Source organism: Zingiber officinale, chromosome 5B (genome assembly GCF_018446385.1).
Source record: "Zingiber officinale cultivar Zhangliang chromosome 5B, Zo_v1.1, whole genome shotgun sequence".
NCBI classification, from domain to species: Eukaryota; Viridiplantae; Streptophyta; class Magnoliopsida; order Zingiberales; family Zingiberaceae; genus Zingiber; species Zingiber officinale.
Window position 1 is genome coordinate 136137821 of NC_055995.1, and position 14941 is coordinate 136152761.

General features: G+C 39.4%; 4 protein-coding genes across 4 annotated transcripts; 2 read left to right on the forward strand and 2 right to left on the reverse strand.

Moving 5' to 3' along the window:
* The first annotated feature begins 157 nt into the window (after positions 1-157).
* On the forward strand, positions 158-3672 carry LOC121986213 (E3 ubiquitin-protein ligase DIS1-like). The gene is made up of 4 exons (XM_042540074.1): positions 158-305; positions 2088-2414; positions 2610-2996; positions 3125-3672. Exons 2-4 carry the CDS (start codon positions 2163-2165, stop codon positions 3443-3445), a joined length of 960 nt encoding a protein of 319 aa, XP_042396008.1. The 5' UTR covers positions 158-305; positions 2088-2162; the 3' UTR covers positions 3446-3672.
* Positions 3673-6261: 2589 nt separating this feature from the next.
* Positions 6262-6723, forward strand: LOC121987100. Its single transcript, XM_042541003.1, has one exon. It carries the CDS (start codon positions 6262-6264, stop codon positions 6721-6723), a length of 462 nt encoding a protein of 153 aa, XP_042396937.1.
* A 417-nt stretch (positions 6724-7140) lies between these two features.
* Positions 7141-11026, reverse strand: LOC121986214 (protein WVD2-like 4). The gene is made up of 10 exons (XM_042540075.1): positions 10732-11026; positions 10136-10392; positions 9859-10048; positions 9741-9787; positions 9550-9626; positions 9028-9105; positions 8867-8948; positions 8718-8789; positions 8510-8620; positions 7141-7747 (listed from the first exon to the last, which is right to left on the reverse strand). Exons 2-10 carry the CDS (start codon positions 10376-10378, stop codon positions 7355-7357), a joined length of 1293 nt encoding a protein of 430 aa, XP_042396009.1. The 5' UTR covers positions 10379-10392; positions 10732-11026; the 3' UTR covers positions 7141-7354.
* Positions 11027-12045: 1019 nt separating this feature from the next.
* On the reverse strand, positions 12046-14790 carry LOC121986215. Its single transcript, XM_042540076.1, has 2 exons — positions 13713-14790; positions 12046-12398 (listed from the first exon to the last, which is right to left on the reverse strand). The coding sequence occupies exon 1, from the start codon at positions 14552-14554 to the stop codon at positions 13946-13948; it is 609 nt and encodes a 202-aa protein (XP_042396010.1). The 5' UTR covers positions 14555-14790; the 3' UTR covers positions 12046-12398; positions 13713-13945.
* Positions 14791-14941: the final 151 nt, after the last annotated feature.

A 14941-nucleotide genomic window follows, 5' to 3' on the forward strand; every position in this document is an offset into this window, starting at 1 on the left:
AGCTACTTCCACTTCTATCCTTCTCTTAATATATTCTCTCTCCTCAATTATGGTAGTTAACATTGTAATATCTATGACATGTAGGGGTAATATAGTCATTACGCCTCTGCGTTCCGTTCCTATCCGTCCCGTTTCCGACACTCTTCCGATTGTTGCTCTTCCCTTTTTTTGAGAGGGCGGCGAGCGAGCGAGAGAGAGAGAAGAGAGAGGAGATCGAAAAATAGGATCGCTGCGATCGAGTCGAAGGAGAAGGAAACGGGAGGCAATTTGAGCGATTCGTCCTCGGATTCTTCTTCAATTCTTCGGTTAGCCTTCTTAAATTGCTTCTGCATTTTTAGTCGTATTGGGTTCTTTCTTCCGTGCGGCCATCTGCTTTTTGAATCCTGTCTTTCGATCTTTTGCTGCAATATGTTTTTATTGTTTTTGATGGCTGAGGGAGTTTCTCTCTCCTGCATTTTGTCTGTCTTGCTTTGCGAATGGGGCGGGCGATTCCCGATTTGTGTTTTTTGTTGTATGTTCTAGGGTTACTAATTCAAGAGTATATGATGGGGGGGTAATGACTTTGATTATGTTGTTTTTATCTCTGATGTATTAGTTTTTTTTTCTTCATCTATCATCTTATTGACGCATGGGCAGTTGATCTTTTTCTTCTTCGTTTTCTCTTTAATTTGAAGTTGTGGGATTGGAATTTGTCAAAGCAAATGTTGATTTTTTTGTGATATTTTGTCTTATGGCTTCGATATCCTTGTTTGCGCCTCTATACCTTTGCCATTTTTATGGTTTGCTTGTGGAATTGTTTGAACGTGCATCTCTGGCAATAGAATCAAGTTTTTGTCTTGAGTTTGAATCAGTTCAGTTTGCTCTTTGGCATTTCAAATTTACTGTTAGCCGTGATTATTCAGAAAAACATTTAATGGAAGTTCATATAAGGTAGTTGGGTTAGTTCTAATTTTTATTTTGTCTCAGAATCATGGTTAAATATGTTTCTTAATTGATTATTAGTTGGCATTAATGGCTCCAATTTGATAGTTTATTGTTGTTATTAGTAAATGTATACCTTTATGCATGTGACTAAGCAGTAAAATCCTGAATTTTAGGAAGAAAAGGAATCCAAGGAGCATACTAAGTTCTAAGTATATTCAATAATTGTCGAAGACTCTTGCAATGTAGTAGTAGAATTTTTTATTCTTTCATTTTCTGCATGAGTCGCATGTGTTTTTTTTTGTTCCTAAAAGAATGCTTCGATAAAGCCAAGTTTTTTTTTAGAGCATATGCAAATAATATCAGATTTTTTGGTTGAAGTGTCAACTTGTGGATTTAGTTTAATTGTTATGACAGTCTTTAATGGACAGAAGCAGTTTCAATGTCTAGCATCGCTATCTGTTCTTGTGAAAGTTGCTACTTTACATTTTTTAAACTAGTTTGTTCATAGGACAATCTCTTTTTGGTTTGAATGGTCTAGCTGGGTTGGGTGATTCATCTTCTCCATGTTGATCATTATCGTTTATGACTTGTGCATTGGGTTCAACTGTAACCAGTCGCTGCCCCATTTTTGAGTTGAGTACATGGATCAATTTTGCCATTGTGATCTATATAATATTAAGGTTGGTTGATCAACCATTTATTCCTAAAGGCTTGAGATGTTAGGAAACATACATGATTGCCTTAAACTTAATACATTATTGTCACAGTCAAGATTACTATGATAGCATATCAAGGTTGATTGACTAATTATTCTTTCCAAAATCTTGAATTTGTAGGAAAGGCATTTAACTATATTTTTATGTTTAATCTATTAATGCATACCCTTGGTAGCATTTGTAAAGATCATTCGTACTGTTAAGCGTGCTAAAGTGATTTTTTTTGGTCTTCAAGTTTCTTATGTTACCCTGGAACTATAGACCCACGGTCAAGCAATTCAACCTTTATGAAGTAGGATTTCATGTTTCATTTTTTATTATTATTATACTTACTATTACGATAAGTGTAAAAGATCTAGGACTAGTATGGAAGTTTCTATTAGATGTGCAAGACATTTACTAGCTACTGGCTTAATTTACCTATCCCTGCCTTTGAAATTTTTGCAGGCTATGTGATGATGAACTGTTTGAGCATCCATAAAGTTGAATAAAGAGGAGGCTTTTCTTCTATTCTCCTGCAAGATGACCAATTTTAAGCTAGGAAAGAAGCAAACCTTTGCGAGCTCATCCTGTGACGTTCAGCCTACAAGTATGATGGAGCCACCTTCTTCACCTATGAATCTTAATTCTGTCAAGCCAAAGGAACAAGTTCAACCTCAGTCTGCAGTGAATTTACCACATGGGAAATCATCCTTTATACTTCCAAATAGTGACATCGATGAATTATTGGAGTGCCCTGTCTGCAAGAATGCAATGTTTCCTCCTATCCAGCAGGTTTGTTGAGTATCAACTGGAAGATCATTATTTCATGGAAATTTATATGATAGAGTGATGCAATAATTTGCCTTAACGGATCTTTTTTCTGCAGATTATGCTTGTGCGTGTGTGTTTTTCCTTAATCTTGTTATTTAGAATTCACATCTGAGCGCTTCTTTCAAAAACTAATACCTTTGGTTTATGTTTTTGCAGTGTCCAAGTGGGCACACTTTGTGTTTTTCTTGCAAAAACAAAGTCAACAACAAGTGCCCAATCTGCCGAAAGGAAATCGGTCACATCCGTTGTTTAGCACTGGAAAAACTTGCCGCTTCACTCCACTTATGTTGTTCATACCACTGCCTCGGCTGCAAAGAAATGCTTCCCTATTACAGCAAGTTGCAACACGAAACACAGTGCATTTACCGGCCTTACACATGCCCCCATCCTGGTTCAGATTGTCCCTTCACCGGAGACATTCGCGAACTTCTGTCGCATCTGAGACAATGCCACAAGTTGGATCTTCAAGTAGGAAGCACTTTCCATCACCGTTATGTGAAACAGGATCCTCGTTCTGTCGACAATTGCTCATGGACTCTAACTGTAAGCAAAATTGTTTCCATGTCATACTGCATTTTTCCTATGACTACTTCAATGCACGTTGGTTAGTTTCTCATCTTTTGTTCGGTTCATGTTGATTGTTATCACTTCCATTTGTTATTTGCCCTCAGTTATTCAACTGCTTTGACCGTTACTTCTGCCTGCACTTCGAGGCATTTGTGCTGGGATGTGAGCCGGTTTATATGGCCTTCATCCGTTTCCTAGGGGAAGAGTCCGAAGCTAGAAAATTCAACTATTGCCTTGAAGTAGGAGGTCATGGACGCAAGATGAAGTGGCAGGGTGTGCCTCGAAGCATCAGGACTCACCACAGGGTGGTCCGAGACAGCCACGATGGGCTACTGCTTCACCGGAACTTGGCCATCTATTTCTCTGGCGGTGATCAAAAGGTGCTGAAGCTGCGAGTCTCCGGCAGGATCTGGAAGGAGACGTGAGGCATAATTGAAGGATTATGGAAAAGCATCTCATCTCTTGTAGAGGGTTCCATTTTTTTTTTTTTCCTCATTTTTAGCTGTCTTGGCAGTTGCAGTCCAGGGTCTGATTGAACCTTTATGTGTTTAATCCTGTGGGCTGGTGTGATTTTGCAGAAATATCTTCCACTGCATTGCTAAAATCTTAGTATATAATTGCAGCTTGATTTGGCAAATCATTTTCTGGTGAAGTTTAATTTTGTTTTAATCATTTGGAACAATGTTTTAGAAACTGGTTCAATTAGTTTGATCAGGATCCAGAGGCCGATCAAGCTGGTTTGAAAAGGGGGTCGTCTACTTTTAAATTAATAGGGTGAATCTTAAATATTTGAATTATTTAAAAAAAAAATTAAGCCGACTTGAAAATATAGTTGTAAATGAGTTGAGTCATGCCAAGTTTGGTAGTGTCGACACTTGTCCAATAAGATAATCAAATTAAATTAAGTTGGGCTTAAAATGAATCAAGCAACTGAAATAATTGTTTAGGAGTTTGAGCTTGATTTAAGCTTGAATTAGTTTGATTTGAATGTTATTGAACTTTTAATTTAAACTGATTTGATTATTTAAAATTTTTATATTTTTAGGTTTATTTGATTGGTTGTTATGTTGGATAATATAAATTTATTTATTTATTTTAAAAAATATTTTTTTTTTACTATATTGATAAACATGATTTATAAACTTTGTTAATAAGTGAATAGATCACAATTTTAATTCATCAACATGATTCATAAACTTTATTCTTGAATGAAATGATAATTGAATGTATTTAAATTTGTTAATTTAGTTTAATAAATTATTCAAATTTATTCATGTAATTAATTATATATTGAACGCATAAATAAATTTTTACTAAGTTAAATATCAAACTTTCTCGCAAAAGTTTGATTTATTTCCAACCTTATTTGAAATGTCACACTAGCCTTCAAACACTTATTTTAAAACATTGCTTTCAACCATTCAGTGATAATAGGAAACCATTACATTTAAAGGCCCAAGGTTTTTTTTTTTTTTTATTTGACTAAGGTGGCGTTAGATTTAGGGGTTTGGGAATGAGGAAATGGATTTATTTCTAAACTTTGTGTTTGGTTGATGGAAATGGAATTAAGATTTTAGAATGAAACCCAAAAACTTGAGTATGGATGAAACTCACCCTCTCCCTTGAGTTTTGATGGAATAGGAATGAGAATTAAATTTTGGATAAAAATTTCCTTAGTATATTTGTTCACTTTTTCTTTCATTTCACTCTCTCTCTCTTTGTTCTCTCTCATCATACTTTCTCTCTTCTCATTCTATCATCACACTTTCTCTCTCAACATACTTTCTTTCTCCTCATTCGCTCTCATCACATATTCTCTACCATTTTATCTCTGTATTCTCTCCCATCGCACACTCTCTATCCTCATTTTCTCTCTCTTTATTCTCTACTCATTTTTCTCTCTTCTAAATCTCTCTTACCATACTCTCTCTCCATATTTTCTCTTATCATACTTTCTCTCTCTTTATTCTCTTCCATCCCATTCTCTCTCCTGATTTTCTCTCATCACACTTTTCGTCTCTTCATTTTTCCCCATCATACATTCTCTCTCATCACACTTTCTCATTATATTTTCTCTCTTCTCAATCTCTCATTTTCTCTCAAACATACTTTCTCTCTCTTCATTTTTTTCTCATCTCTTTCTCTCAGCACATTTTCTCTCTTATCATACTTTTTCTCTTCTCAATCTCTCCTATCATGCTCTCTCTCCTCATTTTCTCTCATTATACTTTTCCTCTCTTCATTTTTTTCCCATCACACTTTCTCTCTTATCACATTTTCTCTCTCATCATATATTTCTCTCACATTCAACTTTCTCTCTCATCTAATTTTTTCTCTTATTTTCCTATACGAGTAAAAAAGGAAATTTAGGTTCATTCTGATTGAAAATATTAACTAACCAAATATTATTTTTGATACTCAAACTCATACTTATTCTCATTCTATAATACTATGATAATCATTCCCATTTCGATTCCTAAGAGAGAACCAAATGCCACCTAAATTAACAAACCCCAAAATTTGAAATGAGCATTTATATAGTTTCTTTTTTTTTGAATTAGGATGATTTTTATCTCGAACTGATAAAATTAGGATTGTTTTTAGCTCAAACTAATAAAAATGAATAATTTTAAAGAAATCATATGTTCTATTTCGTATTAATTTGAATGAAAACAGTATATTACTCTAATTTGTCAACAAGATTAATAAAAAATCAATGACTTTTTATTTAGGTATTTTGGGACAATGGCATAGTCCAATAAGCTCACTTTTATGTATATATTTATATTTTTTATATCAATGTATTATTGATATGTTCTAGCGTAACAAGCTCCTTTTTTTTTTCCTAAAAATACATGAATTTTTAATACTGGTATTGGTTTTTTTTAGATTTAAATTAAAAGTGAACCGAATATTTTCACCTCCATTGACTTGGAAAACCGATATAACGGGAGAATACACCCATAGGTCAAATAGATAGGCCAAATATATCACTTCCCAGCGCAATCTAACAAATTCGGTTCGTGCTCCAGATAGATCCGTTTCCATCCGACAACTAGCGTCCCGCACGAGCGCAGTGGCAATTAATCCGGTGAGTTAGCGGGAGATTCTCTAAGACACCCCGCGCCACGAGGCTACAACGCGGACGTCCCCCGCCGCTTTCGTGTGGTCCTTTTTTCTTGTTCTTTATATATCTCGCCGTTTCCAGAAGCCAAAGGGGGTGCACCAAAAGAGGCCGGCGATGGCGGAGAAGCCTCGAGAAGAACCGCCGCCCGATCGCCGGAGGCCTGTGATCAAGTCGGGGATTCGGAGCAGTGGGGCCCGGTTCCGGGCCGCCGCCGGGGAGACCGCGGCGGAGTGCGCGGCGGTGTTCTGCTGCTGCCCCTGCTGCCTGGCGAACCTGGTCGCCGCCGCCGCCGTCAAGCTGCCGTCCGCGATCATCCGGAGGGTCCGGCGGAGGCGGCAGCGGAGGAAGGAGCTTCTTTGCCTGAAGGAAAAGAAGACGAAAGCCGCCGGGAACAAAGTCGGCACCACCGTTCGCGACGACGACGACGACAGCCGCGGCGTGTTCATCTCGACGGCGGCGTACGCGGCTTCGCCGTCGAATCCGCCATCCGAGGAGATGATCGAGTTAGACAAGAACATGATCGCGAAGTTCTACGGCGCAGGATTCTGGCGCAGCCCTTCGCAAAAAGAGAAGTAAGAAAAAAACACACAAAAAAGAGAAGATTCCGATCGAAAACAAAAGAAAACAGCATCAAAAGATGCGATCTTTGATTGGATTAGATGCTCTGTTCTTGGTGATCAATCCCACTTGAATTTGAGATTTCTCCTTGTGAAAGATGAAGATTTCCCATGTTTGATTCCATTGAGAAAAGGGGTGGAACTGGAAATTGGGGGAGGAATCAAGTCTTTGTTCTTGGTGCTGACTCTTTGGTTGGTTGACTTACTTAAACATATTACCATCAATCAATCAAACAACAAAATATATGAACTTTTTAATCAATACTATACCTAATAGAGTTAAGATGAGATTTTCTCCAAATTCAAGAGTAAAATTAATTGAGTTATTCCCCTTGATCAAAACTAAATCTAATACTAGGTTATCTCATGAACTCAATTGAAGGAGATACGCTTAAACATTTTACCATAAATCAATCAAACAACAGAACATATGAACGATGTGCATGTCTCTTGGAGTGTATCGATTAATTGGAAACAAGGAAATTTGCAACGAAGATCAGGAACCATACCTTTTCAAGTAGCACACAACCTCTCTATTCACAAACGGCCACAAAATTAACAATTAAGAGTATGGCAGATTCAACAGCTACTTAACCCAGCACTGAAACCTGTTGGGGCATGATTTCGGCTTCAGGGAGGTTAGCCACTGCCTCACCTTCCTCAGTATTGTCCTCGGGAGAAATTGGCTCTGCTACATGCTCTGTGCAGTTCTCTATCTGAAGCATCTCGACCTTAGGCTTTGAGTTTGGCACATTTTTGTCCGCCCTGCTAGTTTTCGATTTCTGGGATGGGAGCTTGGTGAGTACCTTTTGCTTTGGGTTCTTGGAAGACATGCCATTTGCCTGACCCTTGCTGGTTGCGGCAATGTCATTGGATTTGGTCGAATTCTCACATGAGTTGGCAGCTTCTGACGGATTGTCTATTGCAGAGACAGATGATTTGCGACGCCCAAGTTTTGGTGACCTGGGGCGTGTGGGAGGGATCTGTAAATCATCAAGGTTAGCGACCATAGTGCTTGTTCAAAATAAACTGTTTAAAGGCATTATATTTGGACGTGCAAAACTAAAAAAGAAATATTGAAGGCAAAAACCATTGTCCTGGTGAGTTTTAAGAGCTTAATAGGTTAAATTAGTTTTGAGGAAAACTAGGCCAAATTTTCTGCTCCACATCTGCCCCCCTGTATTTCCTCCAAGTAAACAGGATTTTTTTTGGGTATATTCCCCCATGATGCTTTCTTTACGTGCTCATGTATATATCTTCAATACATGTGCAATTATATTTTGCATTTTTTATGATAGGCAAATCTTCCCTTTCCCCACGAATAAAGAATGTTTTTTTTTACCCTTTCTTACTTCCTCCCTAGTATAAAGTATAGACTACCTAAGCAACTCTACACTATAAACTCAGAATTTTGCAGTTCAGCATAAGTATTCATCCTGTAGATATCGAGGAGATGGTAGTCCAGACATTAATGACAAGTGTGATAAAATCAAAGATATGCTTAAATATTCTTGCAAAGAATTGGAAACTATTTATCTTAAAGTAGATGCGCTAAGTAAATATTCAAAAAAAAAAAAAAATCCTAGGAGACAAAGGACGGTACTCAGATAGGCCTATTTATTTGATGATAATGGCATCACCAATCATAACTCATAGATAAACTTGTGATAGAACACGGAAGCCTGTGAATGAATGACCTTACCAATGCCTAATTAAGGTTGTCATAAGAAAGATGGTAACCGTACCTTCTTCAATTCAACTATGGGAGGACTAGGTTCTTGATAAAAATTTGGCATTGGAGTGGCTTTGAAGTTCAAGCTCTTCCTCAATCGTCTAATCTCAGCCTCATGATTTTCCTATAAAATATTGTTTTTCTCGATAGCTTAATTGTCATCCAGTCAGGAGATTTTTGAAGGACAACATAAAAAACCCACATTGAACGAAAATGAGCACCTGAGATTTTGCCTGCAAGTTGGTCTTCTCAAGTTCCTTTGCATGATTCTGCTCTTCAAGCTTCGTGAAAAACTAAGAAAATAAAGATTGGATATTAGTTCTTTACATTCTTAACAAAATAACTCAGACAAATGAATCCAATCGCTCACCTCTTTGCGTTTCTCAGCACGCTTATCCAACCTAAAATTAAAACCACAGCCAGTGCTCTTTCTTGCACGTGGTGTTGTACTTCTGGAATAAACATAACAAAAACCTCAAACTAAGTCTAAAAGGTTAAAACATGAGGGCATTAGATAAGCATGAAAATTACGACGCAGTGGAGTGGGCATCATCATCCTTTTTGGTTGAAAATGAGCTATCTGAGAATTTTGTTTTGACATCATATGCCCTGCATTACATGAAAAACAAATAGAACTTATTACAAAAGTTAAAGACAAATAATATTACATGGTTAAGTCATTTTTAAGCATATATTTTGCTTCAAGTTGTGGATCAGGTGCGTAGACAAGCATGCAATTTTTGCAGCAGTTTCAATGACAAAAAAAGTTCTGTGCATATGAAATTATACCCTATATTAAAACAAAATATAAGCATAGTTACATATGGATTAATCTCTATTCTCTAATGTTCTAATTCATTTCCCCAAGCATATCCAAAGAAATTGTCCCAAATAACAGATTATTCAACAAGAAATAGATAAAACCATAACTAATGTTGTATTAGAAAGTAACAAAAGCACAGGAATTACATGAAGGTAAGGGAAACATGCAAAGGTTTTTTTTTGTGTGTGTGTGTGTCGTTTTGTTTTGCAAAAAGAAGCAGAAGTACTTACTTTCCATCTTCTGCAGAAGGACAATTTATAGGAAAATTTTCACTAATAATTGCCTCTCCTAAGTCCTTGTTCATTGCCTGGGTGAGCAAATGGTTATAAAGGTTTGACAAAAGTAAATGGTATTTTGTTAGAATAACCTTCTTCACGTAGTGTAGGGAAAAAACAATAAAACCAGCCATGTTTGTACTAACCGATGTTTTCTGAACCCCCGATGCAGTAATCTTAGCAGTAAGATGGCCTGCAAACTTGCAAGATAACTCAGGAAAACAGAATTTATTCCCAAATTAAAAGAGTAGGAGAAAATCAAACCATTTGTGTTTGATGATGCAACTTTAGCCTGCCTTGTGGAAGTTAAGGTCTTACGTGACCCTTTAGAAGGAAAGGATAAACTCTGTGAAAGAGCCTTCCTTTTCTCGTGGGCTTCACCCAGAGAACCATTTAGAAGACCGGGACCTTGCTTTGTCTTCTTGATTTGACTAATTGCATCAGATCCACCTTTCTGCACAAGAAATAGTGAAAATCACATCTTCTACAGAACACAGTTTTCCATGTTTGTGCAAACAGACTACAGAAAAGAACCAATTGCCTTGGTGGAATTTGATGCTTTCTTCTCCTTAATCGATTCAGAGTCTTCTTTCCTGTCTTCAGAGAAATCAGGGACTTCGATTTTTGATGTGTCCTGAGAGCTACTGCTTGCAAGAACAGCATCAGCACCGCATTCTACAATTCCGTTCTCCTTGTTTACTTGAGAACTAAATCCGTTGGCCTCCGGAAATATTTCCAGAGATCCTTTAATAAGCTCCACTTCAACTCCATCACCAGACTCCATCTCCGCAAAGGAACCTACCACACCAACCGTGAGTTTAACTCTGCGAAATTTCATTACAAGATTTTACGTTTTTTTGTAAAACTGTATCAGAAATCCTAAAGAAAATCATGGTAATCTGGTCCAATTATATTCCTTGCTCAATGCTCTGGCTCCACACATCTCCCTCTAAACAGAAATGAAAGAAAAAATCTCCGGCCTGGCGCTAATCCAACTGAATTATCCAACATTATCAAGTAATGATACCGAAAATAGAGATCCGAACTCGAAAAATCTCATCCAAATTCCACACTGTGACTAACCTAAACCGAACTGGAGATCGTTGTCAAGAACAAACAGCAGGAGGGAGAACATACCTTCACTAACGGCTCGCGCCAAGAGATAAGGGGATCCGGAGGAGGGCAGACTGATCCACGAGGGAGCAGCAGCGGTCCGCACTTAACGTTGCGAGATCAAACCGCTCGGAAATTTAAATCCGAACTCCCAGAAACCGACGCCCACTCGGAGATCGACCGGTCCCTTTACCGGAGCACCGGAAATTCCGTCCCATCGATAGCCTTAGCTTGGCCGCCGGCGATCTCCTCGGATTCGGAGCACTGCCTCCTAGCTCTCCCTATTGCTCCCCAGTAGAAAAAGCTCGGCGATTTTTTTTTTCATACTAAATGCAAACCCACCATTATTTACTAAAATACCACTAACAGTTTAATAAATACCCATTTTTGCCGAAATGATATTCGAGATGGAGGACAATTTGGTCCATTAAACCTTTGGAGAAGCGAACGTGGGTGGTCGATGATGTGGCGCTCGCTGGAGCAGCGCCGCAGGAACAGGAACTTCCTCTCCGCGGGTGGCCCGCATCAGGACTTCGGTGCGGGAGATCGATCGGACGGACTATATGCCGTTAGGAGACCGATCGTACAGTCATAATGAGGGTACGCGACAGACGCGGTGGTGCGGTGTTGGAGGCAGTTCCCAGAGTGAGCTGGAGGCAACGTGGGTGTGCGGGAGAGCGAGGCATATCGGACGGCGAAGGGCCAGTGGAGAAAAGATCTGGACCGTCCGGAGGGCCCCAATCATGGCGCCGCTCCCAGCAGTCGGGTGATGCGTTGCCGTCTACGCTGGCGTCGGGTAGGGATCCGCTGCTCACGACAGAACAGGCAATTCTCTCGCTCCCTAAAAACCGTAGGGTCCAGTCAGCCATATGAATTCATAGAACAGCCAGTCTCTCTGTTTCGGTTTCTGTGACGTAACTTTCTCGTGTTAGAGTTGTAATTGACGTACTGAATCGTTAGGTGCGACGTCTCATCGTATCCTCTGCACATAGGATTGATGCAATCACAGCCGTCGATCAGGAACACGAATCTTGACGCATGACGCTAACCTACCCGTTTTAAAAATGGAGTGGTACATAGAAACTTTGTTAAACAATTTTAAAAGGTTATCTTGTACTTGATCTTGATCATATATCATGTCCAATTGTCCATTAAAGTGGTACGAGCTAAATAAGAATATTAGTTTAGAGTACAAAAAGAGGATTCGTGACAGTTAATGAACAATTTAATCCTAGCCGCTAATGGTTAGTTAATAAAGGCCATCAACAGTCGATATCAAATTCGGGCCAAATCTTGAAAGGCAAAATGATACACCTCCCTTCTCGCGGGGGCACCGAGTGAAATAAAAAGCTTTGGTGGACCTTTCTGTATGACTCGTGCTTACAAATTGAAACAAATCTCCAATACGAGCAATAAGTGCTGAGCTAAAAAAGAATGGATACATTCAACAATTTTGAGTACCGCATGTACACCAACATGAGAGTTGAAACTAGATCTTTCTTCTTGGGAAGCCTCAATGGAAAGAATTGCACTTTTGAAAGCAAAAATGAGAACAAGAGCCGGTAAGATGGACGGTTTCAGCTTGTCATCCCTGTGCTTTTGAGAGGAGCCTCTTGTGCTTCAAACGGGAAGAGGACTTTTCCAGCAGCAGCACTAGTCGAGCATTGTTGGGTACTAAGCCAAATGTAAATCTGGTAGAATAGAAACGATAAGTTGTAGTGATGTTGGCCTAAGACTAAATTAGCAGATTGACTGAAGCATGGAAACTTACTTGAGGAGTTCAGACGAGATTACTTAGCCAAAATTCATAAACGACTCAGCTTTTGCTACTACTGTTAACATTGATTGAAGCCTAAAATATTATCTATCATAAACTACAATTTTGTTGAAGATAGAATGCTTCATGTCTATTAGTCATACATGCAGTGATGGACTATTATGTATATATAGCTCTGAGATAAAAAAATAAGTTGAGATAAAATGAGTTCCATCCTAAATTCCTAATTCGACATTTTATCAAAGTGAGATAAAATGAGTTCCATCCTAAATTCCTAATTCGACATTTTATCAAAGTTAGTAGCTAATCATTTGTGTATAGCCTCAGCCTGATTCAATATGATATGAGAATTAATCCAGTATTGCGAGTTATACATCAACAAGAAGCTTGTCTCTCTTGAGTCACTAATATATCTTGAGATGGACAGGAAATGGATTCCACCCTAATTCAAGATGGTATTAGAGTTAGGAAGGTACCTCTTTGTCATGATAGACCTGAGGCATGCAGAAACTAAGATCTCCATCTGCATTATAGCGATTTCTCCCTCTCAGTTAACTAACTTGTCATTTTTCGAGGGAATGAACTCTAACCTAATTCCTTTTAGGTAAATAAATTCAACCCTAGTTTAATATACTTGAAATGAATAACCTAGTTGTATGACAATTTCTCTATTTCCCACAAACACTCTTTCCTACACACACACAGAAAAAGAATTTGGAACCAGGGAGATATTTGGCCGATCAACCTACAGATAAAGTTTCTCATTCTAGTAGTACCAGAACATAGTGAATGAACCTTGAATCAAGGACAACCTCCCTTCAGTAACTATATGTTAGAATCTTGTAGAAGTATCATCTATTTGGTCATTTGATATATATATATATATATCAAAGTATCTCATCCTTGAAATGTGAAAGAATTTGCCAAGTAATTAACTAATTAGCACAATAAAGTGAAAAAAGGGGAAATTTACATAGTCAATTCCATGTATAATTTTGCCTAATAATAACAGTGCCTTAGGAAATGACTCATTTATCTGAAGGAATCATTTGTTTCAGATTTGAACTGTTGTCTTAGTTTCTTTTCAGTTTGATATGTCTAGAAAATAAACTTTTTTTTTAGAGTGAAACAAATGTTGCTTATTGTCTAATTATTTCGAGTAAAAGTATCTGCACTGCACTTGAAAACAGAAACAATAAACTCGTAGTTTAGAAAGCAAAATTAGCACCTTAATCTTTGACATAAGTGAAGAAGACTTCTTGATGGAAGAGGACCTCTTCACCACCTTTATTTCAGTTGCCGCTTCTTTGCACATTTGTTGCGCGATCTCTCTCAGAAGTGCTATTTGAGCCTTGTCCATGCCCATGGAGATTAAACTCTTCGGCATCAGACTCCCTATCCACCTCGAGCGCCTGCAACCTCGTGTCAAGCCTTTTAAATTCCCTTTTTTGCGGCTCATCCTCAATTCCTGTGTTGCCATGGAGCTCTCTCGGCCAACTCACGAAGTTCTCTCTCGCTCCATGGACGGCGTCCATGGGTAGACTCTGTCGCTAATGTCGTACCTCGCAACGCAGTTGGTGAGTCGGATGCGCAGTCGACCGGGTGTTCGACGTGGGAGGCTAAGCTTCCGTAGGATAAGCTCCTCAGATAGCTCCACCGCCGACGCGGAGACAGCCTCACTGAGACTCCTGTGTCCTTGTAAATGCGGAAACTGCCGCTTCTCACTCGCTCCAGCTGGAAGTTGCGATGGCGAAATGGATCGCGGGGTGAATCAGCGGCACGAGGGGTCTCCACGGAGGGGTACTTGTCGTGGTCGTTGGCGGAATCGTCAGCGCATCGCAATGCCGGGTATGCGTCGAATTGGGAGCCGGAGGCGCAAGTGGGCGTTGAGGTGGCCGTGCCAGGTGTTTGCGGTCCCGAAGGAGGCGTGTCGAACTCATCGACGCCGATTTCGTAGCTGAGGCGGCGGTGGCGGTATGCCTGGACCACGCATGTTAGGGCTTGCACAGCCTGGTCGCGTTTGAAGAGGATATCCTCGAGGGCGGCGATCTCCTGCCGGCCATGGGCCATCTTTTCCTCCGCGAGGCGCCGGAACTGTCGCGCCACCGCCGGAGGGTATCGCAATAGATTGAGGTAGGGTGTCGAGGTGCGATTGCGCAGCGCCACCCAATGAATGCGGGTAGGATGTGGATGGCCTCCTCCTCGTACGACGACGATGACAAGGAGACCTGGAGATCTTACAGGAAAAAATAGGGTTTGAGAGACATGAAGGACGGGGGGAGGAGGAGAGCGCTCGAAAGAATTAGTTCAGCAGATGACGAGGCCCCTAAAAATAACAATTTAACTTTATGCAATAATTTTACGATAAGGCCCGTTGATTTTAAGATTATTGTAAGAACAGGTGTCCTAGTGACGCTGGTTGTAACTTGTAAGAAAAGGCCTCCTTATTCGAGAAAT